The sequence below is a fragment of the Meleagris gallopavo genome, chromosome 2, assembly GCF_905368555.1.
Source record: "Meleagris gallopavo chromosome 2, MGAL_WU_HG_1.1, whole genome shotgun sequence".
NCBI lineage: Eukaryota > Metazoa > Chordata > Aves > Galliformes > Phasianidae > Meleagris > Meleagris gallopavo.
The window spans coordinates 108,955,779-108,982,798 of NC_139405.1; the positions used below are offsets into that span (position 1 = coordinate 108,955,779).

The window sequence follows — 27,020 nt, forward strand, 5'->3', positions numbered from 1 at the left end:
CCACCTTCATGTGTCTCATTATGTGAAGTTGTCGATATTTTAGCAAAGCTGATAAGAAAATAATATTCCTGCATTAAGAACAAATAATAATTTAAAATGCCAGATAACCTGAAGGGACCTTTCCCAGGAACGATTTCCCACCCATCCCAATTCCATGAGATAACCTTCCAGTCCGCACAGGGTAGAGCACGACCACAAGAAGTTGATAGTATAGTTTTTCCAGAGCTGCTTTTAGGCAGAAAAGAACATTTCCAAATTTAAAGAGCAGGCTGAACTGCAGGCTTATGTGGTCTGGAAAGAACATTAATCAGTTTATTTCTGTCATTTACAAATGACTAGTATAGCTAGATGTTTTGGAGCTCCAGATTTGAACTGCAGCAAACACAGGCCCACCCTTCACCCAGCTGGTCCCAGGCCAGGCACGTTCTCCCATCCAAGCAAGGGCATTTGTGCTCCCAAGCACCCAGAATATAGATGGGAAAATAACCCCAACTACTATAAAAATTATTAGACAGCATCCGCATTACAGGGAGCAGTATTTCAGGCCCACAAAGACTCGTTACTTCAGTTGGGGTTTTGTTTATTTTGGTTTTGTTTTTTCTAAGAACTTTTCAGAGCAGGAAATAAATATTCATTGAATTGAGGAATATTTGGAGCTTGCAAATTCCTGGATACAACCAGAATAATTTTGGCTAAAGGCATCTTCTAATTTCACAAGAAAAATAGGGCACATGCACAGACTCAACCTGACCATACTGCTTTCACTGTGCAGCCTCCATACGCCCAGTGCACCCTCGTGCTATCAAGCCATGAAGCTGATGTACAGCTCCAGGAAAACTATGCAAATGCTGGAGGCTGCAACAGACAGAACCACCTGAGGGGGAAGGAAAAGGAAGGAATACCAAAGTCACAGTAACTACTCCTTACAGCCCCATCAGAAATTCTGCAATCGCTTCAAAGACTGGTCAGGCCCCACATGAACACATAAGTATCTAAGAGCTGCTTTTAGTTCCTTAGCAAGTTGTCTTCTTAGTAGCAAGAAGAGCTCTAATAACTTCCCTACAAATACCTGTTAAAATGCTGAATCAGCAAGCACCAGACAAAGAAATTACTTTCTTCCCCCAAGCTGGACTGAACGTGTCAAAGAACCCAAATGTCAGTGACTTGACCTCACTACTTCCTTCCTTTTCTCCAGGAAGGCTTCAGCATGTTACCAGGCAGTCTGGGGGATCTTAAGACCAGCCACAGACAGGCAGCCATATAGCATAGTGTGTCTGACTGTGTGGAGACGGAGTTTTGTTTTCTGAGCTCCTGACCACAGCTCCCTGCTGACCTACGAGTGCAGCGCAGAACAACAGATATAATGGGAGCTGTTACGCCAGCATCGCAGTCAACGCTGTTCATAGAATGGCCTGGGTTGCAAAGGCCCACAGTGCTCATCCAGTCCCAACCCCCTGCTGTGTGCAGGTCGCCAACCAGCAGCCCAGGCTGCCCAGAGCCACATCCAGCCTGGCCTTGAATGCCTGCACTCAACTTCCTCCTCACGTCCAACCTAAACCTCCCCTGACTCACTTTAAAACCACTCCCCTTGTCCTATCACCACCCACCCTCACAAACAGCCGTTCCCCCTCCTGTTTATCTGCTTCCTCCAAGTACTGGAAGGACACAATGAGGTCTCCCCAAATCCTTCTCTTCTCCAAGCCAGACAAGCCCAGTTCCCTCAGCCTTTCCTCACAGCAGAGCTGCTCCAGCCCTCTGACCATCTCAGTGCCTCCTCTGGACCCGCTCCCAGAGCTCCACGTCCTTCCTGTGCTGGGGGCCCCAGGCCTGGACGCAGTGCTGCAGATGGGGCCTCAAAGAGCCGAGCAGAGGGGGACGATCACCTCCCTCTCCCTGCTGGCAACCCCTTTTGAAGAACACAGCTGTCCTTCTGGGCTGCAAGCGCACACTGCTGGCTCATGTCCAGCTTCTCACCCACCAGAACCCCCAAGTCCTTCTCCGCAGGGCTGCTCTCAAGGGGCTCTTCACCCCCTTGTATAAAGTTTGTATAAACACCTGGGAAGTAGTTATACACCTCCTCCTTTATACACTAACACAGGCCAGCAGATATATCATTGGAAGTTAACTAAGGTAGATTTATAAACACTGACCAACAAGAACTCAGACTGTGAAAAGAACTTCTATCATGGCCCAGAGAAGCTGTGGATACCCCATCCCCACCCCTGGAGATGCCCAAGGCCAGGCTGGATGGGTCTCTGACCAGTCTGAGCAGCTGGGGGGCGACCAGCCCACAGCAGGGCTTGGATCTGAATGGGCTTTAAGGTCCCTTCCAACACAAGTCATTCTGTGATCGTGGGGCTCAATTAGTTACGATTATCACCACAGCATGTAACTTAGATGGCATCTCTGATGCAGACCAAAACAGTTCATAGGTGTTTGTAGCTGAAATAGTGTATTGCACAGGTATGAATCACAGCAAAGTATTTGAGATTGATTACACAATAAAATTTATACGCCACAGAAAGTGAGTTATTAGAATGAGTCTCAGAGCATGAACAGCCTCCTACATCTGCAGGAGAGAGTGCCCAGTAAGTTAATGCCTCAGTACTGGGTGTGTGTGGCAAGGTTTTGGTAGTGAGGGCTGCAGGAGCGAGCAGAGCTCTGCACTGCCTGCTGTCAGATCAGAGCCAAGTCCAACAGGAAGCCAATCTTTGTGATCATTAAGAAATAAAAGTTCTTAGATGTAAATCTCAGAACCAGCTGCCAGAGAAGGGCACACGGCAGGATTCCTAGACAGCAGCCATGAGAGCCTATGAGTCACAAAGTGCTGAAGCACACTGCTTCTGCAGCTTTTCACTTCTTCTTAGTAGATGCATACACAGTGCATTTCACTTTTTCAAAAACAGAACGAGATGGAATAACACTCATCCCATTTACAAAGCAGAACAAAACAAAGCAGGCAGAGATTTCCTGGTGGGCCTGAGCACCAGTCACAGCCTGCTTCGAGTGGCAGTTTCTGATAATGTTATCACATCAGCAGACAACCTTAAAAGGTAGAAAAACTGAAAGTAAAAGAAAGCAGCAGTGAGAGTACCAAGAAGGCAGAATGAAGCCTGCATTCCATTCCACCCTTGGAGCGGTGACTTCATCTTTGCTAGGGTGACTTTCCACCAAGGCCAGGCTTGAATACTAATATTAGAATAAAAAGAAGTGTGCCACCCTCTAAATATGATGATGACTCAACACCTAGAGGCTTCAGTGATGTAATACAGCCAAAAAGATCCTGACTTCCCAATCTAGATTTTCAAAGTGAAGGCAGAAGGAATAGATCTTACCCTGCAGAAACAGCCTGCCTCCTGGAGTGTCTTCCTGAATTAGCCTGTGCAAAAGGGAACCAGAACAACATTACATGCATAGCAGCAGATGCACTGGCTCCACTTTGTTTAAAAGGCACACAGAACAGACAAACCCATTTCAATTATATGCCTTGGTGTCAGAACGCATCAGTAGGAAGTTTCAGTTCCAGAATTCACATGTAAAGTTAAAGGCAACACAGCAGACCACTGAGCTGCCCAGTCTCTTTTAGTGCACTATAAACATAATAACTGCAGCATGAAAGTTTGCTTTGTTGAGAAAGCTAGAACGAATGCAAGAACAAAAGAGGAAAAAAAGTCTTCCTAAATATAGCTGGAGATCTCTTAGAGCGTCCTCCTCGGACAAGTTGTCCAGCACTCATTTGAGATAACCTTAAATCTTCTTCCAGACTCAAGTTCAATAACCTGAAGCAATAAAATCAAAGCAAGTCTAATGTAGCATTCTGTATTAAAAACAAGGAGTTGTTTAACAGTGAAAACCATAAGGTGAAAGAATCCCTCATGAGAACAGCAGGGTGCCCAGGCCCACATCCATTCAGCTTCTGGAAATCTCCAAGGAGAAGACTCCAGAACATCTCTGGGTACCTGTACCAGTGCTCCACCACCTACCTGCGCAGTACAGAACTGCTTCTGATGGGAGGGGAGCCTCGTGTGTTCCACTTCGTGCCCCCTGCCTGTGGGCATCAGTGAACAGAGCCTGATTCATCCTCTGAGGTGCTGGAGCAGGGCCAGAGAAGAGCAGCAAGGCTGGGAAGGGCTTGGAGAACATGGCCTGTGAGGAGAGACTGAAGGAGCTGGGGCTGTTGGGTCTGGGGAGAGGAGGCTGAGGGGAGACCTTCTGGCTCTCTGCCAGTACCTGAAAGGGGATTGCAGCAGAGCGGGGTTGGTCTCTGCTCACTGCTGACAGGACGAGGGGAAATGGCCTCAAGTTGTGCCAGGGGAGGTTTAGGTTGGACATCAGGAAACACTTCTTTACAGAAAGGGTTGTTGAGCCCTGCAATGGGCTGCCAGGGAGGTGGTTGAGTCACCATCCCTGGCTGTGTTTAAAAGCGTTTGGATGTGGTGCTCAGGGCCGTGATGTAGCGGAGGGCTGTTAGAGTTGGGGTAGGATGGCTGGGCTGTGGTTGGACTCCATAATCTTTAAGGTCTTTTCCTACCTGAGCTGTTCTATGGTTCTATGATTGGTTTTAATTAAATTGGCAAGAAAAAGCACTTAATGGACTTCAGCACCATCACAGTAACTGAGAGGTTTGGAAAACAAATAAGCATTCTTTATTGGTAATAACTGTCAGCTGGGGCTTCTTCCAGCATGAACCAAAATAGTGGGGGAAAAAAAAAAACAACACTACTGCAGGCTCCAAACAAGTAGAAGAAACACATTTCCCCACATGTAAACATATTCCAATGGAGACATTTCTGAGTGAACACCTCCCAAGGCATTACGGCAGCTAAAGAACACCTGAGACAAGAAGGCCTCACTGCGGCAGAGTGCTTACCAGCATCAGCATGGAGGAATTAGCCAGTCACATTACAGAAGTTTCAGAAAGGAGTTACACAAAATAAAATACGAGAAAAGCACAGAAGTGTTATCATCTGGAAAGCCCGACTGCTTCCAGCAGCAATTAGCTGCTAAAACAAATGTATTTCCAAGCTCAGGAGCAGGGTTGTGCCCTTGTGCTCCTCACCCCAACAGCTCTATCTGTTCAGATAAGAGGAGCAGCACCTCTCAGTCGGTCACATTATCAGCCAAAAATAACAGCACAGTTCTGCCACACCTCGCCAACATGAGGAGTCACGTCAGCTTCTTTCCCAGAGATGCATGATGAACTCCAGGATTTAGAAGTGATTTCATTCTTAAAATACTTAAAAAAAAAAAAAAAAATCAGACTTCTAAGACCCAAGCAAGGCAGAGCTGTACACTCAAACAAAAATCTGCTCCTTTCATTACACAGGAGAGAAAGGAAGAATACAATGATGGGTACACAGCCAAACCTGATCCCAGCTCTGTGACGGCCCTGTTAATTAAACTCTCCAGGCCTCTGTTTTTCAGTATCTGCCCAAGAAACATGGTATTTTCTGATCGTAATGCAAAGAACGCATAGCTTGCTGTGAGGGGCAGGCTGCCCATGATAGGTGTGTGTATAAACAGAACAACCCTCCATTAGCTGGAGCAAGCTGTTAGAGCACTGAAGACGGGAAATCCTCCTGTACAAACCCTCCAAGGCCCATTATTATCAACCCGGCTGTCCAAGGCATTCTCATAGAATGATAGAACCTGGGTTGCAAAGGCCCACAGCGCTCACCCAGTCCCAACCCCCTGCTGTGTGCAGGTCGCCAACCAGCAGCCCAGGCTGCCCAGAGCCACATCCAGCCTGGCCTTGAATGCCTGCAGGGATGGGGCATCCACAGCCTCCTTGGGCAACCTGTTCCACTGCCTCACCACCCTCTGGGGGAAAAACTGTGAAATTATGTGAAATTCTCCTGACCAAGTGAAGACTTTCTGTCACAAATACTGGTCTAAAAGGTAGAGAAAGATTTCCAATGAGGTGCTGTTATGGTAGCATCATCAGATACACACAGCCAGTAGTAATCTATATTTTTACTTTCTTCTGCTGCTGTTTAAATGAAGCACAAGTCCCTCCCATGCAGCTTCCCCTCTGTTCATGCTGAGACCTGAAGGTGCCAAGGAGGAGAGAACTCAGGAGAGAACTGGCATGGCAGTTTCTCTGTGAAGAACCCAGCCTTCAGCTGCAAGAACTCCCCTTCAGAAAGAGGAGATCCAAACTAGGGCTCCCTATAGCTGTCTGGTAGGCAAGAGAAAAGACTTCCTAAGCAGTGCTGTACAACCACACTATGCTGCTGCAAGAGCGGACCTGAGGCAGGACGAGGTAAGGACGGATGAAGCGAGGCAGCTGATCCTCCGTGCAGGGCTATGTGCAGCCATGTTTTTCCTCAAGGCTGTTACAAGCCTATAGCCAAGCAGAAACCAGAACCTACCTTAGACCTGATACTAGTTAAATGCCTTTCAATTAGTGTCTTACATATTCTAAAGATGAGCACTGATGAGCATTTCAAAGTAAGTGTCTTGCTTAGATACATGTTAAAAGCTTCAACTTGACAGCTCCTATGACACATCAGGTAACAGAACTTAAAAGCTGTCAGAGTGAATTCTTTACATTAATCTTGCTGTATGTATGCCAGAGCCACTCACAAGCATATATACATAAACTTTGTTTATGCAGCAAGTTCACAGGCCAAACCAAAATAACCATTCACATTAACTTGCAACTTCTCAAGCAAATATATCTCCGTTGCCCTCCTACAGGTGTAGGCCACCAGCCAGAAAGTCAAAGATAACACTGCAACATCTTCACTTCCTGCAGAATGGATTAAAAACAAACCTACTGTAGATGATGGTCATCTTTTCAGAGAAGATTTTACAGCAGTAGAAATACGGTGTACCTCTATATACTGGGTCAATGCATAACTGATGATATAATTCTTAGACGTATTAATTAATTGCGATTGAGAATCTAAAGTTGACAGCATTTTTTCCTGAAGTCATGCGTGCCATTATCCTGCAGTAACAGTTAATAATAGAAAGGATTACAAGTACAAATCGACCAGGAACACAAGTATGTGTCCTACAGCAGTAATAAAAACCATAATCGAGTCCCCAGACCCTGGGATTTAATGAGAAATCTGGAGGTAATCCCATCTAGTTAAATACAGCCCCCAGGAGCAACTGCTTACCTGCCAGCAGAGCTGTTCAATCCATGGCAGTGACAGTTTACGGCCACACACAGAACAGGATGCACCTCCACAGCCCAGCTGCTCTCAGACAAATCCTTAAGTCCTGTAAGTCCACAGGGATTGCTCTCCCACTTACATAATCTCCTGTTTCATTTTCTGACTAAGCCACTACTGGAACACAGCTCTCAAAAAGGGAAAGCTTAGAAGCAAGCAGGATAGAATCTGTGCTGAAGGAAGAGAAATTCCCTAGTTCTAGGCAGGCTTTTGTTGTCTCCCTTTCAAAATGTTCTTTCAGAGCCTTTGAATGCCAGAACTATCCGGGAAGACATTCCCAAACCTCTAAAATATGCATAGTGAACTTTAGGAAAGTTGAAGCTATTTAGCAGTTCGTTATGAAATTCTACAAATTAGCACAGCACAAATGCAAGCTGCTTATTAGCAAAAGGATTTAAAGGCAAAAGGAAAGACTCACCATTTTCCAAGACTGCAGTTTAGTTTGTTTGTGGGATTTTTAGAAACATGAATACATCACTTTGTTTAGTCCTGTGCTGTCTGAACATTATTCCCTTCTCATCTGTATTACTCAAAGATGACATCAGTATGGAAAACAAAGAGGTCTGAAAAAATACTCCAAAGCACTGCAAGCAATGGCACGAGCACAGCCTCACCAGGAAGCTCGCTCAGTATCTTTGAATGAAAGCACCCCAGAAGTCTAGTTCTGATCCCCTTTCAGGTGGTAATCTTCCACAAGAAAGGCTCACCGCCCATCCTGGCCATGCTTCAGTCTCACCAAATCTGCTCTGTAGCTGAAGCCCAGCTTCACTGCTGCAAGCTTGTCTCCAAATTGACTGCTCTGGACAAGAAACTTAAATAGCCTCCGATGTGCCCGTAACTATTAGCCCAGACTGACCTCATTAGACAATAATGCCCCAAATGATCAGTTTTACTTTCCTGACATCTCCCTCAGGAAACAAAGTAGGCTTAGAAGTGAGACTTGAAGACGTATTGCAGAATGTAGGAGTTTTTCCTGACTGATTGGATGAAAACGATATGCTCTTCTTAAAACAAAAAACAGAAAGCAACTATTTTATTTCAGACTAATTGCAAAGTCAGAAGATATTCTCGTGCTCTTTAATTTGTTGCACTAGCATTCATTTAGATGCTCCAAGTAAGATGCATAACTTAAAGCACTTGAGAAGATACAGGAAGAGCAGTGTCCTGTTGCAGTGGTATGTGATCAGCAAGGGGAAATGTCTTTCATGTGTTTAACTTTGCCACCTCCATCACGACTGCAACTACTGTTGCTTAGAGACACGCACCCACATTTCAGTATTCTACAACCCTGAACCACTGAAAAAAAAACAATGTGCACCGTAGTTGGCAAAAAGGCTTTTAGGCTCTTGAATGTTGTTGCCCACCCTCAGAAAAAAACTTGTGCGAAGAAGCTGGATTGGATACTACAGACTGAAGTATTGCTGGTTCCTCGAAACTGCAACAAACCCAAATATCACATAAATCACATGCTTCTTTTATACTGAAAAGATGGAAACCGGCACTGTACCTTACTGTCCACGCTTTCAAACACAGACTGGTGAACATTACAGGCAAAGAGAGAATTCGGGAGGTCGTTGAAGTCAATGATTTCATGAAAATCTTCTTCTGTAAAACATCTCTTTAAACCGCTGTCACCGTTTATAGAGTAGAGTAAGAACTGTCCTCCATCCTCTGGGATGCAGCCATAGTGCCCGAGGCCTCGCATTCCAAACAAGTAGGAGTCTCCCCTCATCCCTAGCAGTAGGAAGAAGAGAGACACAGTTACACCACACTTGCAATAGTACATGAGTACAGAAATTCATAGTTCAGGGCTTAGTTTGTAGGATGTGCATTTCAGGCTATTTCAATACAACTCAGCACTAAGACTGGCTTCACTAAGGCTCAAACAGGGACTCTGCTTTAGGTTCATTCTCTGGAAACAACCTGAGCATGTCAGCACAAGCTGCTGAGAACAGCTAGAAATGAAGCCTGACTGGAGTTTAACTCACCCTGTAAGAAAATAGTATGTTGTATTCGTGCTCAGGAGTCCTGTTTGTTCCAGAGAAGCCAGACTAGTGCTTCTGAGTTTGCTCAGAGAAAATAATGCACTGGATGAGACTAACAGAAAAACAAGGAATAGAGACAACCCTATTGAAAAGTGGCAACAATATAAAAACAGCACATTAAGAAACATGATTACAGAGAACAAAGATAAATGCTTCTGCAGTTCCAGGACAGAACGTATGCTGGTTTTCCATGCCCATTAGCAATTCCTTTCTTTGCACCTTGATGTCACTAGGAAGCAAACAACAAGGTAAGCAAAGGGCAAGGACGAGCCATGTGATAATTCTCACCACCTTTTAGGAAAACCCTGCCGACTTTGGAGCCCCTACTCCTAAATCCCTCACAGTAGAGATAGAAAGACCGTTCTAAGGACACAGAAGGAACAGGCCAATCCATCAAGCAGTGTCCTTACTACTGATGCAAGAATAAACCTCTTAACAGCCAAGGGGTAGAGAAAGAAAATGTCCAAGAAATCACTGCTATAAACGCTGCTATGTACCGCAGCTGCCACAGACAGTCCCTCGTAGAGGTGTATTAAACAGCAGCTGTAACCTGCAACCCCTCCAGAGCTCTCCAACAAGCTGACTGGGCAATGCAGAAGAATAATTATTTCCGTTGTATTGATGTTTCTTGCAATAACAATATGGAGTCATTGACTCCTCCTAGCAGGAGTTGCAATGACACAAACACAGTGTGCTCATCTGTTTCAGATTTGCCCTTCCCGTATTGCGTACTTGCTATTCTCTATTAATAGTTGTAAATATTGCTTCAATTACATTTTGCAGAACCGCTGTCCAAAATTAAGCTCTACGCTTTATTTAGGCTTAATCTCAATGATTACAGAGCTCATTTGCCATGCATGTGGCTTTCATCTAACCCCATCCCTGGTGCAGCTCAGAAGTGACATCTGATGACCGAGCACATCCTTCTGTAGCCTCACATTACAGAAGTGCCAGAAATCATTACTGCTGAAGTCTCGGGGCTAATGACAGAAGTCCTCAAGGAAACACATTGGAGTCATACTCAAAAGAGTCAGCTCAGAGCTGAGTCCACTTGTATTCTGCTCTCACAGCATGTGATGGAGCCCAACTGCACAGCCTGTATTTGAGCAGCAGGGTTGAAAGGCACCTGCAGAGATCATGGAGCCAAACCATGAGCTCGCACTAGAACAGTACAGGACCTCTCCCAGATCTACACCCCCACGTATCTGTTAAACACTGAGCAGCAGTACCCACAGTGCATATAATGGGCTGCACAGTAGGTCGCAGGAGCTTAGCTGCACTCCTTCACCGGGCACCAAAAGTCACAGCTAACATCAGAAAGGTTTCTGAGCCCTGCATTCCCTATGTTCAATTTATGAGGAGGGGTTTAAAACAAGAAGGATGCAGTGCTATAAGTAGGAGTAATATGAAAACCTCAGGCTAATGATCTCTTTCACAGTGTCACCCTGAGGACAGGCTCCTCAGCTCTCAGATACACACCAGCCTTATTGCCAGCTCAGTCTGACAAGAGCACAACTCTCAGCTTATCTCAGGTTAGAAACTTGCCAGTGAGGATGGGCTCTGACTCCCAGCAGGCAAACAGCCTGCAGTTGGTAAAGGCACTTGGGAGAGAGCGAGGGTATTTTATGGGCACTCTGGGTAAAAGCCTTCTTCCCCATGTGCAAGCACTGTGCTGGAAAAGCCCGCTCAGCTGAGGGGGACTGAAAAGCAACCTTACACAGCAGACTGCAGAGGATAAAGGCAATACAAACCAGTGCTCAGAAACTGCAGGAACCCCAGTGTGAATTAATACTCACTGGGCTTTCTAGTGATGAGGAGGAAATGACACAGAACCAGCAGGAGCAAAGCTTAAGTTTTTGGCCTCCTTGCCAAACAGCTTTTTTCCTTCTGCAGGAGAAATATTATTATGTTTGCATTATAAAGTACATAAAGACATTACAAAGTAGAAATTGAGCAAAACCGCAACAGCAAGCAGCTAAACAGAACAGAATTTTGAGTTGCAACAATCAAGTTTCAGTCTGTAAGCATCTGAGATAGTAACAGGGAAATAAGAATGAAATACAGCAGGTGATTCTGTCATACACAGGCATCAAAGTTCCACCTGAGTCTGCAAGGTAATAAACACTTGCAGTGTGACAGTAGCCTCGTTCTGCCAAAGCCTTTAAGTAAAAAGAAGGGTTGCTCCTTTCTTTCAGCCAAGTGCTGAGGCAGATTTCTCAGTGGGACGTGAGCTCTGGGCACAAGGCAAGCTCTGTAATGAAGGTCACTGTCCTGCATGCCTTCTGAGCATCTCTTTTTAAGGATCTGGAGGTGCTGGGGAAGTGCATGTTCACACACACACCCCTTCTGTACTTTAGATGCACCCAAAGTGCTGACTGATCTTCCAAGTCATCAGGCTTTTAAACCTGGCTATTAAATCCTCTGCCCAGTTTCAGATGGATCCTGCACAACTAAGAACACCCGCATGAAGTGACATCATATGGTAAAGTTTGCAGGGTAAAAAGAAAAAAGACTTAGGACTGAACAACATCAAACAATTAAAATGTATGCCTACCAGGAGGCATACATGCTCCCCCAACAAAACAAAGCACTGATGATCCTGAGCCCGGTGACAACCAGTGAGGACAAGAATCAACAGCGTGTGCTGGTGCTCCTCAATCCTTCCAGCTGTATGCAGACAAAGCAGCACTGCCGCCAAAAGCCACAACCCAACCATCACCTGGGGCTGCTCACTTCCAGCCCCAGCTTTCCACGTGAAAGCAGGCCCCCAGCACTCTGATACTGGAGAAGGATCCAGTTCATGTCATGACAACTCAGTTCATTTGAAGCAAGTTTAGTGGCCTGGAACGAGGAGAAAATTGAAGGCTTAATTCCACTAGGTTGTTAGCTGGCTTGACGTACTTCATGGCTGCAAGAATCATTAAGCTTGGAAAAGACCATTGAGAGCACCTACTCCAAGCACCAACCCATCCCCAGAAACCACGTCCTCAAATACCACATCAAGAAAGGTCACAACAAAGGCCAGGATTTTAATTTTCAGCAACTGATCTATTTAGAACATTCATGAAGTTATGACCTGAGTTTCCAAAGCTCTGCATTAATTGTCATAATAAAGCAACACGTGAGAAGGTCACTTTCAGCCAGACATAAGCACAAACTCTTATTCATCCTGGCTAGCATTAGACATGCCTACAGTACAAGTCATAACTACGTGTCCTTCCTTAAACCTACCAAACCCCCTAAGATTCAAGTGTTCTGTTGTTGCTGGTGGTACCTTATGGCTTTTTTGAATTTACTCAGCCATTTCACAAGTCCCCTGTCAAAAAAATCCTCTAGTTACTCTATCACTTTAGAACAAAAGAATTTACATTTCAAATCCCTTAAACCAATTAACCCCAAATCACATTTACTACATGAGCTGGATCCTAATATAAAGTCAACACAATTGAAAGCTGTCTTACATGCAGCAATAACACAATCACTGGAAGCTGCTCTCATTTACATCAGAGCTTCTCCTCACAAAGCTACATTTCCCCTCAAGGTCCGCTTTATATTTTCACAAAAACCTGGGAAGACATTGCCATAAGGGCATCATAGACCGGCCTGGGTTGCAAAGGCCCACAGCGCTCATCCAGTCCCAACCCCCTGCTGTGTGCAGGTCGCCAACCAGCAGCCCAGGCTGCCCAGAGCCACATCCAGCCTGGCCTTGAGTGCCTGCAGGGATGGGGCATCCACAACCTCCTTGGGCAACCTGTTCCACTGCCTCACCACCCTCTGGGTGAAAAACTTCCTCCTCACATCCAACCTAAACCTCCCCTGGCTCACTTTAAAACCATTCCCCTTGTCCTATCACCACCCACCCTCACAAACAGCCGTTCCCCCTCCTGTTTATCCGCTCCCTTCAAGCACTGAAGGCCACACTGAGGTCTCCCTGCAGCCTTCTCTTCTCCAAGCCAAACAAGCCCAGTTCCCTCAACCTTTCCTCACAGGAGAGCTGCTCCAGCCCTCTGACCATCTCAGTAATCTGTATTCCTCAGCTTTATTTCTGAATTTGAATTTTGACCCTAAAACTTCCACTCAGAAAATACACCACACAGGGCATCCCAACAACTGCAGCAATCACCCCAAGGCAAACCAGCACCCTGCAGGCCGCCCGTGCAACCCCCCTGGGACTCCTGCTGTGGGATTTGGGCACAGTCTGCACCACTTCACACCAGTAGCAGTAATTCCTGAATTTCTTCTCCTGTGACCAAGGAGTCCATGAGCTTGTAATTAGCAGTAGCTCTAAATACCAAGCGTGAGAGGTTTTCACCATCCCCTAACATGTTTCAATGGGCCAGCTGCTTAAATATCAGCATGCACGTATAGATTTACCCACTGTATTTATGGAAAGTAAGAAGACATTTCCTTGGTGACCGTTTTCCTGTCCTAAGAGTTTTAAAAAGAATCCCTTTGGGACACCAAGAAACAGGCCCATAACTCTCCAAATTGCTAGGAAACTTTACTTTTATTATTATTATTAAACACTGCTTGCCATGACAAACAACATGAGTAAAAATAGAATAAAGCAAACAAACTGTTACAAATGCAAGCTTTAAATATAATCACCATAAACGAAGAGTATTATTGAGTCCTGACTGCAAACCTGAAAACAGCGATCTGCAGGAACAGAGAAATTGGGGGAAAAACCAGAGCAATGTAGTTGCATTGTATCTATAGAAGAGTCCAGAGAAAGGATAGAATTTTACCTCAGCTCCAACTTAAAATCAGTAACTTTTGCCCTATTTCTAAGAGATGGAAAAGAACTGTTAAATCCAATCACCCCCCATGTAAAATTTTCCTGAAACGATTAGTTCTTCCTTCAAATACTCCCCAAACGCAGAAGGGTGAGCAGTCTGAGTGCTACCCTGAGGACACAGCTCCTGCTGAAGGCAGCTGGGCCCACACAGACTTGGAGGAAGGCACGGGAAGCCCAGCTAGCAACAACCCACTGAAACGGCGCTCCTTCCTGCTACATGAGCACCGGAGATCGGTGTTATCTTCACATGGCGCTAATTCTTCACTGGGGATTTAAATGGAGACATTTTAATTACAAAGTAGAATGGGAGCTCCTGTGACAGGATTAATGAAGTGCTGCAGTTTAAGTGCAGCACAACCATGGCCACCTCTTCCCTTTGCCTTCTCCCTCCAGCTATCCCCCTACACAGGGCAGATGATTGCTGTATTTCAGCTCCCACTTGGTCAGCACCACACCAAACAGTGCCAGCCTCCACTGTCCCTGGTACAGAAGGGGCAGAGTTGAGAGGAAGAGGATTTTTTTTTTTTTTTAATGCTAACTGGTGCAAATCCCAAATGTTCTAATCCTTCCATTGACATTAGAGCCGTATTAAATTTAGCTGAGCCTTTATAACTATTTTTGGAGGCTTTTAACATCCAAAGGGACTATTCACTTGTATTCATCTAAAGCAGGCTGCCCCGCTCAAGCTGTTCAAGACCTGCATGTCGCTCAACTGAATTGAGTGTGCCTCCCACGCCGGGCTGCATCCCACGCCTAGTGCAGGAACTCAGCCAAGCACTCTGCATCTCCAGCCACGGAGGAAACAAGGCAGCAGACAGCCTGTGCTCAGCCCTGCTGACAGGGCTCCAGTCCCCTGCCACAGAGGAAGATGGTACCTGGAAAACCAAAGTCAGGTATGAAGACCATATCATAGAAAGGCCTAGGTTGGAAGGGACCTCAAGGATGACGAAGCTCCAACCCCCCTGTGCCATGCAGGGCCACCAACCTCCACATCTCACAGCAGCCCAGGCTGCCCAGGGCCCCATCCAACCTGGCCTTGAACACCTCCAGGGATGGACGGGGATCCACAGCCTCTCTGGGCAGCTGTTCCAGCACCTCACCACTCTCACAGCAAACAACTTCCCCCTGACAGCCAACTGAAATCTGCCCTCCCTCAACTTTCAGCCATTTCCCCTTGTCCTGCTGTTATCTCCCCTTTCCAAGAGTTGAGGGACTTCAGGTCAAGCAGTTGGGCTACCATTCATCAGACACTAAAGGTTCCATGATAATGTTAATGTGTTCAAACAGAATCATCTTCCCCAAAACCAAAGGAACCAGAGCAAGCTTTCTGCTTACCTTGACTTGGCCCTTGCACTGCCCTATTAAGTGATCCAGTTGTAAAGCAGTGCACAACATGCACAGCATTACACCACCGCTGGCCCTTAGCCAGATTTGTCATCTCACACAGAGTGCAGTGTAACAGTCCTTCACATATATACCACAGTTCTCACCAAGACTTACTTCTTTTTCCCTGTGTGGAGGAGGAAGGAAGAAGCCACAAAGTCAGAGCAGTATGCAACTGTTCAGGGTGTTTAGTGCTTAGAAGAGACTCTTAGGGACACGGTTTTAGAAGGAAGTTTTTCATGCAGAGGGTGGTTGAGGCACTGGAACAGGTTGCCCAAGGAGGCTGTGGATGCCCCATCCCTGCAGGCATTCAAGGCCAGGCTGGATGTGGCTCTGGGCAGCCTGGGCTGCTGGTTGGCGACCTGCACACAGCAGGGGGTTGGGACTGGATGAGCGCTGTGGGCCTTTGCAACCCAGGCCGTTCTGGGATTCTATGGTTACTGGTCATGATCTGATAGCAATGGACTAGATAATCTTAGTGGCCTTTTCCAATCATAATGATTCTATGACTCAGACACCACGATGACAACCAATGTGACAAGAGCCCAAGAACTGAGCCATGGGCTGCTGCCTGCCAGCAGAGCACACGTCCTGCTTGGTGGTGGCCTGAGAGCCTGCCGCGTGCTGTCATACTTTAAGACTCAAAACAGGGGAACAAGGAAGATGCACTCTAATAAACAATATTTTTCAGAACAAAGAAAACCCATTCAAACCATAAAATCACTTTAAACACAAACAGAACTTCAGGTATCAATCAGAATAAAATTTCTTTGCTGGTGCATATCATGGAATCACAGACTGGCCTGGGTTGCAAAGGCCCCCAGCACTCATCCAGTCCCAACCCCCTGCTGTGTGCAGGTCGCCAACCAGCAGCCCAGGCTGCCCAGAGCCACATCCAGCCTGGCCTTGAATGCCTGCAGGGATGGGGCATCCACAGCCTCCTTGGGCAACCTGTTCCAGCGCCTCACCACCCTCTGGGGGAAAAACTTCCTCCTCACATCCATCCTAAACCTCCCCTGGCTCACTTTAAAACCATTCCCTCTTGTCCTATCACCACCCACCCTCACAAACAGCCGTTCTCCCTCCTGTTTATATGCTCGCATGTACCTAACTTACAACGGGCAAACCAACACAACGAACACCTTCAATACAACACCACGCAGAGCCCCTGGATGTGTCAATGCCCCGTGGAGCTCGGAGGCGGGCAGAGCTACACCACGGAGCTGTCAGCTCCCTCGCAGGGGAGTAGGACTCCTCCACACAACTCCCGCAGTTAGATAAAGTTAACAGGTAACAGAACTGATAATAACGCACCAAAACCAGAAAGCCCTCTGCCACTCCAATCCATTGAGTTTGCTCTTTCTGCGAGTTTTGTCTTCTCCCAGCGCTCAGCTCTCCATCGGCTCGCAGCAGACGGGCACCCACAACTCTCAGCTCTGCCGCAACGCCCCAGGCAGCAGCGGAGCGCACCGACAGCGGCCACGCATAGCTGAGGCGCTTCCGAAGGGACGCACGGAGCCGAGGGACCCCGCGGAGTCCTTGCGGAGGGAGCGGAGGGAAGCAGCCCCAGCTGCGGGCTCTGCCCGGCTCCACGCAGCCGCCCCCCAGGATCGCTCCGCGGAGCGCGGTGAGACCCGGTCGCCCCCGCCCCGCACACGGCGGCAGCCGCCCAGACCCCCGAGCCGCCCCGCGACCCGCCCGACGGAACGGCCCCCAACCCGCGGCCGTCTCCTCACGGCACGGCGAGCGTCGCGGTGAGAGCGGGGCCGGAGAGCGGGCAGTGCGCTTACGTAACGCCGCCGGGGTCGCCAGGGCAGAGCTGCCGCGAGCCCCGCCGCGGCCGCCCGGCCCTCACCTGCTGCGGCTGCCTCGGCCTCCCTCCCCGCCGCCGCCGCCGAGCTCCCGCCGAGCGCCCCGCTGCTGCCGGCCGACCGCGTCGCTGAGGCGAAGGTGGAGGAGGAGGCGGGAGGGAAGGGGCGGCCGACACCCAATCACCAAAGAGCTCCGCCCTAACGGGCGGGCGACGCAGCCAGTAAGAATGCGAGGAAACAGCCGGCCGCCCCCCCGGCCCTCTGGAGACGCCCCGCTCTGTCCGCCGCTTCGCGCCGCGCCTCGGACAGCGGTGTGCGGGGCGGCGCTTCGTGCGGGAACAGGTGGGCGGGAACAGGTGGGAGGGGGCGGAGCCTCGCGGCGGGAAAGTGGGCTGAGGGGGAGATGGGATGGGGATTGGGGTTGGGGTTGGGATAGGGATAGGAATTGGGGATTGGGATAGGGATTGGGGATTGGGGAGTAGGTGAGCAGTGTGATGAGGGGATATGTGAAGTGAGGATGGTGCAGGGAGTTGTAAGATGGGGGAGGAGAGGAGAGGAGAGGAGAGGAGAGAGGAGAGGAGAGGAGAGGAGAGGAGAGGAGAGGAGAGGAGAGGAGAGGAGAGGAGAGGAGAGGAGAGGAGAGGAGAGGAGAGGAGAGGAGAGGAGAGGAGAGGAGAGGAGAGGAGAGGAGAGGAGAGGAGAGGAGAGGAGAGGAGAGGAGAGGAGAGGAGAGGAGAGGAGAGGAGAGGAGCCAGTACTGAGCCAGTATGTGGGAATGCTTTTGTATGCATCCAGACATTATTGCTAAGATGAACAGGGAGAAAACTGTCACATTCCACTCTTTACAGTAGAAAATGTCCTTCAAATTATTAAATAATAATCAATAATAACGCTCAGCAACAATCACAGGGTTTTGAGTGTTCCCTGTTGTAAGCAGTAATGTTTTTCATCAGGAAAAGTCACCCAACAATACGTTATTTAGACATGGAGAAGTAGTGCTGCAAAATCAGAGTGAGAGCAGGAGAGCTGCTTGGGGTCGGGTGGGCGCCCGCTTTGGTCCCGGTGCTGTTCAGGCCATGCAGCCTGAGTGGGCACCCTGTGCTTCCAGAATGCTGTGGGCATCTTCCTACAGCCCAGGCAGTTGCAGAGTGCCAAAATCTGGAGGAAGGTGAAATTACGGAGAGAATACCCAAGGAGGTGATAAAACAGCTGCTGGTGGCATGATTTGTGAGCGGTGCTGCAGCCCTCCTCCACGGAGCTGAGTGGGAGTTTGGTTACTGATATCTCACAGCACAAGCCTAGACCGTCTCATCCCAACTCTGAGCTGCTCATTATCTTCAGCTTGCATCTGCTTCTTATCTACACATTTCATCTGGAAGCAAAAGCAGCCTCTCACATGTACCGAAGCAACCACAGTGAATTTCAGCACAGCAGAAGTACTGTGAGCAGAAACTGGTTTCTGACCAGCAGAACGTCAGCACTAACTCGCTCCTGCAGCCCTTCAAGAGCCAGGTTTTCTCTTTTCAGAAGAAATGAGGAACTAATGTCACACAATCAGCAGATTTTCAAGGAGTGTTCCTTATACATCTCCGCTTGCAGTGATAATCCCAAATTCTTTGGCCAGATATGGATTATGATTTCTTGCAAATGGTCGAGTCCAGAGATTAGAGTAGCTAAAGCAAGGAAAATTAACATTGGCTATGTCAGCATCACTACACCCTTGGTTGTTTCTGTTACTCTTTTAGAATATAAAAACAGTTGGATCCGTCCAGCTCTGTGTCTTGTCTCAGCAGCCAAGGCAGGATGCTTAGTGAAACACTGTAAAAATAGACCACGCTCCTATTTACCTTATCATTTTCCAGCAGCTAGTGAGCTAGGGACTTCTGGGTTGTACAGAGTGGTACCAGAGCTGCCAGTGGTCCTGTCCTCTCCAAACTGCCCTTTGCTCTTTCTGAGCCCATTTTTGGCTTTGCTTTCCACACCGTACTGTGCCACGGTAATTCTTCACTGTGCAAAAATCATTTCAAGTCTACCTCCTGATTGTTTTATTAAATGCGCTTTTGTTGTGAGAGGAAGTAAATGAGATTTCTTTTTTAACCTTCTCTCCATCGTTATTTTGCAGATTTTAATTGTATTTCCCTTCAGGTATCTCTTTTTCAAGCTAATATGGTTTTCTCTGCTTCCTATGCAAAAGCTATTCCATTTCTTATTGTCCTTCTCTATATCCTTTCTCTAGAACTCCAGAACTCCCGACCTGGACAGCCCCTGTATTTGGGTCTGCTGCTCCCCAAACCAACCTTTGGTATAGCCCAGCTGTTTCTGAGCATTTCCAGAGTGAGACTGAGTTGGAACAGAAGGCTGTGCTTTAAGGCAGTGAGAACAGGAACAAGGACTCAACATTTTCCATCCACTTCTGAGAATGCCTGAAGAAAAGGTCTTTTTCATTTGAAACTGCAAAAACTCCATATCCAACATCAAGTCCAACAAAACAGAGCTGTATTGTTCTACAGCTAGCCATTGGTTTTGAAGACAACAAAAATGCTACGTTCCAGTTTCTGCTTAAGGAGCATTTTTAACAGAGACATGATTTTTTTTTTTAGCCTGAATGCATGATAGATCGAGGGAAAAATGAGTTTGACTCGTAAAACAATCTCCATTTCACGAAAGAAAAGAAAAAAGAAAAAAAAGAAAAATGAAAAATTTTGTACTGTAACAATGCCACCCTTAAAATACAAGCTTGGTTCTCTTAAATCTGATGCCATATGAGCACGGACGTGGAAGCTGAAACGTGTGAGGAGTTCACCTATTGGTCTCCTGTGTCTTCTCAGCTGTCACCCCTGTACAAAGTTTAGGCAGTGCAGTGGGAATTGCTGACTGTGTATCTGCTTCCAAAGCTCCAAGCTCCTCGCTGTGTGAAAGGGGCTGACAAGGTGCAGAACAGGGGTGTTAAGGAATCTGCTTCCTCATTTCTTGAAAGGATCATCTTTTCCTCCTGATGGCCTTTTCTCAGCAATCTTCTCTCTGCACTCCTACATGAAAGACCTTACTTTCCATTTGATAACTGGTTCATTATGGGCAAGGCCTGTGTGAGCTACTGTGCACATTCTAAAGCAGTCTTGGAAGTATAGTTACAATCCAACAGCACAGTCATAGCATCAGCTCACATTCCTTGCGAAGAATTCCTTCCCCCAGAGGGTGGTGAGGCAGTGGAACAGGTTGCCCAAGGAGGCTGTGGATGCCCCATCCCTGCAGGCATTCAAGGCCAGGCTGGATGTGGCTCTGGGCAGCCTGGGCTGCTGGTTGGCGACCTGCACACAGCAGGGGGTTGGGACTGGGTGAGCGCTGGGGGCCTTTGCAACCCAGGCCAGTCTGGGATTCTATGATTCTATGAAATGTTGGTTTGTGTTAACATGTGGAATCACTCGATTTCTAGGATTTACCCAACATACAGGAAGCTAAAGCATCTGGCTTGTCAAAATGAGCATAAGCTTGTAGAGGGAATGCCAAAGATGCCAGACAATATCCAGGAAATGAACGCAGTCTAACCAGAACATACTGCCTCACCTTTCTGATCTGCTGTTTTCTTCTCTGGGAAAGAAACCTCACATGTCTTAGGAAGTGCTAATCACCACGGTGATACTTAATAAGCAATTCCTATCACTTCTCCCATTATTTCACAGATCTGTGATGAGAATTATCAGAAGTGACTTGCCCGTTGTGACCCAAATGGAAATAAAAAAGGCAATGAGCCGTAGCTATGTGACCTCAAGCCAAACACTTCAAACTCATGTACCTAAATATAGACACCTAACTAAATGGCCTGATTTTCAGAAGCACTGTGCGATTCTGACATTTGTAGGTGCTCTGAAAAAGATCAAGAGGCTTATTTAGGTATCTAAATATAGAGCGAGCTTCTGAATATATTATTTAGTCTGCTTCAGAATGTAAACAGCTAAGAAAATGCATGTTCTACAAACAGTATTTGTACATGTGCTAATTAGAAAGCCACACTGTATAATCAGCTGCAAGACACAACTTACTCCAATGAAGTGAATAGTGTGGTAACTATTGTTTATTAATTGTTGAGAAATAGAATCTAGGAGCCCTAATTCTGTAGCAGTGCAAGACAGATTTGATGGATAGGGATAGGACAAGGGGAATGGTTTTGAAGTGAGCCAGGGGAGGTTTCGGTTGGATGTGAGGAGGAAGTTTTTCCCCCAGAGGGTGGTGAGGCAGTGGAACAGGTTGCCCAAGGAGGCTGTGGATGCCCCATCCCTGCAGGCATTCAAGGCCAGGCTGGATGTGGCTCTGGGCAGCCTGGGCTGCTGGTTGGCGACCTGCACACAGCAGGGGGTTGGGACTGGGTGAGCGCTGTGGGTCTTTGCAGCCCAGACTGTTCTGTGATTCTGTGATTCTGTGATTCTATGATCTTTGCTTCGCATTCATCTTTATCCATAATAAATGAGGTGACGACAGAAAAGCTTTCAAAAATGTCAGGTTAAGGAGTTTTGTTTGTATTGGAAGATCTTTATTCTCTTCATTCACAACAGAGTGATCCATACTTTTAAGGGCTTTTTATGTTTTCCTTCTCTCTGCAATCTTCATTCCTTATTCTGACACTTCCAGGCAGCTGCTGAAGGCATAATAATAGCAGTGGAAGCAGAGAAGTGAGTGAGTGATGAGGTGGCAGATAACACCACAGCATCAGTTAATAGAAGACAAGCAGCCCAAGCAGGTAATAATGACTGGGAATAGATTTTTGTTCCTGAATTGTGAATAGAAGTGAAGACTTAACTGCATTTTTCAACATTTGTGTTAAAACATGTTTTGGTTAGGCAAATGATGTTAATGTGTGCTTCTTTCTACATTATCATTACTGTGTCTGATGGCACTGATTTAGAAACACGTTAATGGCTGACTGTTGGCCCCTAGATGGTGCCAGTGCCTGTGCACCCTTGTGAGGAGTGGGCGCTGGGCACGGCGAAATGGAGAAGCTCCCTGTGACACAAACGTTCTTGGGGTGTCACAGCTTCCATGGCACTGAGGCACTGTGGTACAGCAGTCTCTGAAGAGTGCCCTCCTTCCACATCAGCAGAGGGAAGTCTCTGCCCCTTCTTCAGCCCCAAGAGATAACCAGCCCTCCCAGGCTTTGTGCGCTATTGAGGCGCTGACTGGCACTTACCCCTTTTAGACTATCCAGTTTTGCACTCTAACTTTGAGCTTTCCGGATGTTTGGTTGGTTAGATATCTGAAAATCCTGAAGGAAAGAGCAAGCTCGGTTTAGAGCTGAGCTGGGGAGTGTGACTAAAGGCACTAATGAAGCTCACAGAGTGAATAAAAACAGTGAAAGGAAGTTAAAAGGGGAGGAAGAGAAGGGTCTCTGGGCTAAATTCTGCCTCAGGGCTGCTCCAGGGCCAACTCTGGGATGAAAACTGCTGCAAATTTATCCCAGAAATCTATCCACAGAAGGAGTCTGCACTGGAGGTGTCCATCCAGACGACATGGCCACGAAGACACTTAGCAGCACAGAGTCCAGAAGTGGAGATAGCCCCGGCCCGCTTTGCCCAGCTTCCACCTTCCAGCCCTGCACAGAGATGCCAGCGCAGTTCTGTCTCATGCAGAGGGATAAATGTTCCTTGTCATGTGCAGATCAGCGCTGGCAGGTGTGGGAGCTCGGGGCAGATGCTTTAGTGATTGCAACCTCTGCTATGTTCTGTCACTTGGCTTTGCACAGGCTTACGGGTACTTAGAGAACTCATTACCCAGTTTGTTCCTAAAGAGCCATGTGCCTGTATGTGCAAACTGCGTGCCTACAAAACCTCTGAGCAGACTGAAATGCCGGAGGCTGTATGAAGAACTGGGCCCAAACAGCAGGGCTGGATATATTGATTGATGCCTGAAGGACAGAGGGTGACCATTTCCTGCTGATTCAGGTCTTTTGATTATTTTAAGGAACAACCAGATCATTCTGAGACCGGCTTTTAGCAAACTGGTGGTCGATTTAAGCTTATAGTAAGCAAAGCCCAGTTGCTAGGCTTTCAGAAAGTAAAACGTCCTTTAGTTTATTTTTTCTGAAGAAAAAAAAAAAAAGAACTCCAAACCTCAGTTGTAATGCCTGAAAGCACCCTTGTCATCATCTTTTATATCTGCGCATTATTCCAGTTCTATAAACAAGCTTAAAATAGCAAATGGTAATACCAAGATTTGGACAGAGGAAGAGCATCAAAGGCAGTGTCTTGTGCTGTGATGAATTGTGTAGAACTCCATCACACCACACTTTTTATCTCAGAATCCTCATTTTAGCCTGGGAATGACATCCAGACAGCTGTGCCACAGTGCTGGCAAACATTCCGTTTTCTTTTGGCATCAAGTAAATAGAAGGGCACACTTAACGCCTTTCTGAGCAAGACGGTTTTCAGAACAGGGACAGGATAAAAGGCCAGTGCCATGCAACTGCCTCTGGATCTCTGTCAGCAATAACAAAGACTGATACAGTGAAATCCACTGAAACTTTTGTATTTAACTGAAGAAAGTCTTGTCCACTTATGATGGAGATCTTTGGCATGAGAAAGCAACAAAGCCTCACCTCCAGCCTGCAGCACATTTTACCAATGGGAGACCCCTTCCATAGAGGGGACTGGGAAGGCAGTGCACAGGGTCTACATCCTCAGGGCATACGTGGCTCAGACCCAAGAAACAACCAAAGAAAAACAGAATGCCAAATCTCACCACTGTGACTAATTTGGCAGGAGAACTTGATTTTTCAGTACTATGAGGTAGGCAAAGTTAGGCTTTGTAAAGAACCAGATCCTCCATAGCCTCGGGCTTCTTGGGCCAGATGTGATTACATAGTCGGTATCTTCCAAATCCTGCCTTGTCTGACCACTATCATACCCTCAGGAAAGGTATTTTCTGCCCTTGTAAGTGCTCTGAAAGATGCTTTATGTTAGTGGAACGCCTGTATAGAGAATCTTTCAATATACTGCAGACTCTGCAGAAATAATCAGGTTGCCTTTCCCTCTTCTCTCCACTCCAGTGCACAGACAGCAGATAAAAGGCTTTTATTTCAGAAACATATGCAATTTTGTTTTCAGAATTATTGATATATAAATGTAATGTCAGTCCTTGGAAAAACAGCAGCTCCCTTTTCTGATCCGCAGTTTTTTCTCAGGTAGCAATCTGCTAGATTTCACTTCCATCTGCTGCAGAAAGGTACAGCGAGCTCCAACGGCCCATCCATTACAGGACTTCATTTTGTTCAGGAATAGAGAATTACACCTCAGCTCAAAACACTTCTGAGCTTTCGCTTTATTAAGTTGAACAGATTGACTCCAAGTCTTGACAGGCTTACAAGCATTTTCATCAGTCAGATCCAACTCTGAGCTCCTTCATCGTTATCAACAGCCTTTGGAATCACAGCCATTGTGTTACAGTATTCTCAGTGCAGGAAGCAATATCTTCTCTCCAGCACAGCTCATTTTAAGGTCCCAGGCTCACGGTGTCCCTTTCAGGCACAGTACCCATTGGATCAGGTCCTGTTGTCTGTCGTTTGCCTCCTGCTCCCAGACTTGTTTGTTTCAAAGCCGCAAAGATGGAACAGTAGGAGTTGCACCTTATTTGCACGTACTCTTTCTGTATTTGTTACTCCAATACTCTGCTTGGTACTTGGGAAAGATGATGTATCCACCTCCTAATGCAGTGAATCACAGAATCACAGAATGGCCCGGGTTGGAAGGGACTCCAAGGATCACGAAGCTCCAACCCCCCTGTGCCATGCAGGGCCACCAACCTCCACGTTTCACAGCAGCCCAGGCTGCCCAGGGCCCCATCCAACCTGGCCTTGAAAACAGCACACAAATAGAAAAGCCTGATAGAACTGCAGAAAGTTGAGTGTAAGTGTAGTTATTTTCTCACAGGTAGGTGCTGGACACCCTTCTAGATAGCACTCCTACCAAGGGGCTGCTTTATGCAAGCAGGCTGTACTTCTGTCAGCAAGAGACACTCCAAAGTCTTTGGAGTCCAACGAAAGACAGAACATTCCTGAAGTCCAGGATCCAACTGTTACGTAGCATCCTAACAAGTGTGAACTAAGAGATAGGAAGTATTTATTCTGATTCTTTTTACTGTAAGTAGAGTAATGTGGATTCTCCATAGCATATGGCCGGTACAATTAAGGAAAGCACGTAGCTCATCCAGTGTCTTACAGACATCCACCACTACTGATAAGCAGGCTTAGTAGGAGTAAAGCAACTTATAATTCATTGAGTTTGCAGCAGTCGTTATCATTACCCCACTGTATGGATGAGACAACGGAGTCACGGAGGGATGAAGTGATTTGCCCAAAGAGTGCACTGAGTCAACAGCAGAGCTGCACAGAGAACGCGGGATTCCCGGCCTTATCCATTGCAGTCCTTAGATAATATCATTGTATAAAGGCTCTATCTTTGTAAAGACTTCGGTGCTATAATTACCCTCCCAGGACTCTCATGGAAACAAGATATTTATAACTCCATTAAGCCATTCCCAGTAATTTTATGATCAAAGTGAAAACAGTAAGTCGCGTTGTGCCCATCAGTCACACGCCCAATGTCATTCAGAATGGCCACATGATGAAAGCTTCTCCTTGGTTGCTTCAGTCCAGTGCTCGCTATCTTTTGAATGCCTTTCCTGTGTCTAATTCCCCTTCCATTGCATACCAGTGGAGAGGGAATATTTTTCGCCACGTGATGAGCCACACATTTAGAATGTACCAAATAACTGGGAAAGATGCTTGTTTTATGCTACAACTGTGCTTTTAAAAGAAATACTTTTCCTGGAAGCCTTCATGTTTGCCAATTTCACCTGAAAGGAGCAAAGCTACCTCGGTCTTTCCACTGATCCTTGTCTAGCCCTAAAATTACAACACAACCATCAGGAGAGACTGTGAGCAGGTGAGCAGCTAGGGCAGTGGGACTGGCACAGGGAAGTGCTTCAGCATGTGCTTGAATTGAAATCCATTCTTATTCTGCAAATCAATTAAGTATTTGCTGAAAGCAAAACACGTATTTGAGTTTTATCGACACAGTGCTTAAGCACGACACAGAACTACAGCCTTCAGCTGCGTTTCTTTCTGAAAGGAAATAATTATTTTTAGCTTACCTCTCAATGGCCACAGCCCCATCTTTCCATTCCCAGTAATCTCTTTGCAGGAGGTACACAAACCTCTGGTTTCTGTGCTAATCAGCAGCACAGAAAAGGTCGGATACCACCACTAATGCCAAGAGAGACCACTCCAAGTACTTGACTGCTAAGCACAGACAAGAGGCTCATTACAGGAAAGACATAAAAGAAGCTGCAATTACTCCAGGAGGCGGCTGCTGATAGGAAGGGTTATCTTCTTACTCTGCTGACTGGAGAGGATTCACTTGCAGCAGCTCAACAATTTTAATAGAAAATGTTTTGGTGAGTCTTCTGCCAAATATTGAATTTCCACTGATTTATTGAGGGTCCAGAAGAGGCCACAAAGATGATCAGGGGGCTGCAGCACCTCCACTACAAAGACAGGCTGAGGGAGCTGGGCTTGTTCAGCATGGAGAAGAGAAGCTGCGGGGTGACCTCAGTGCAGCCTGCAGGACCTAAAGGGAGCCTACAGACAGGAGGGGAGTCAGCTCTTGGAAAGGGGAGAGAACAGCAGGACAAGGGGAATGGTTTGAAGCTGAGGGAGGGCAGATTTCAGTTGGATGTCAGGGGGAAGTTGTTTGCTGTGAGAGCGGTGAGGTGCTGGAACAGCTGCCCAGAGAGGCTGTGGATCCCCGTCCATCCC

The 27,020-nt window shown here is 46.9% G+C and overlaps 1 protein-coding gene across 1 annotated transcript in view; it reads right to left on the reverse strand.

Annotated features, from left to right (window-relative positions):
• RCAN2 (regulator of calcineurin 2) overlaps positions 1-17,417 on the reverse strand; it is a 79,381-nt gene extending 61,964 nt beyond the window's left edge. The window contains exons 1-2 of the mRNA XM_085218398.1: positions 17,263-17,417; positions 8,689-8,915 (exon numbers count right to left, since the gene is read on the reverse strand). Of these exons, the coding sequence (XP_085074524.1) occupies positions 8,689-8,913 (225 nt within the window). The 5' untranslated portion in view covers positions 8,914-8,915; positions 17,263-17,417. The remainder of the gene's footprint in view (positions 1-8,688; positions 8,916-17,262) is intronic.
• Between the last annotated feature and the right edge of the window lie 9,603 nt (positions 17,418-27,020).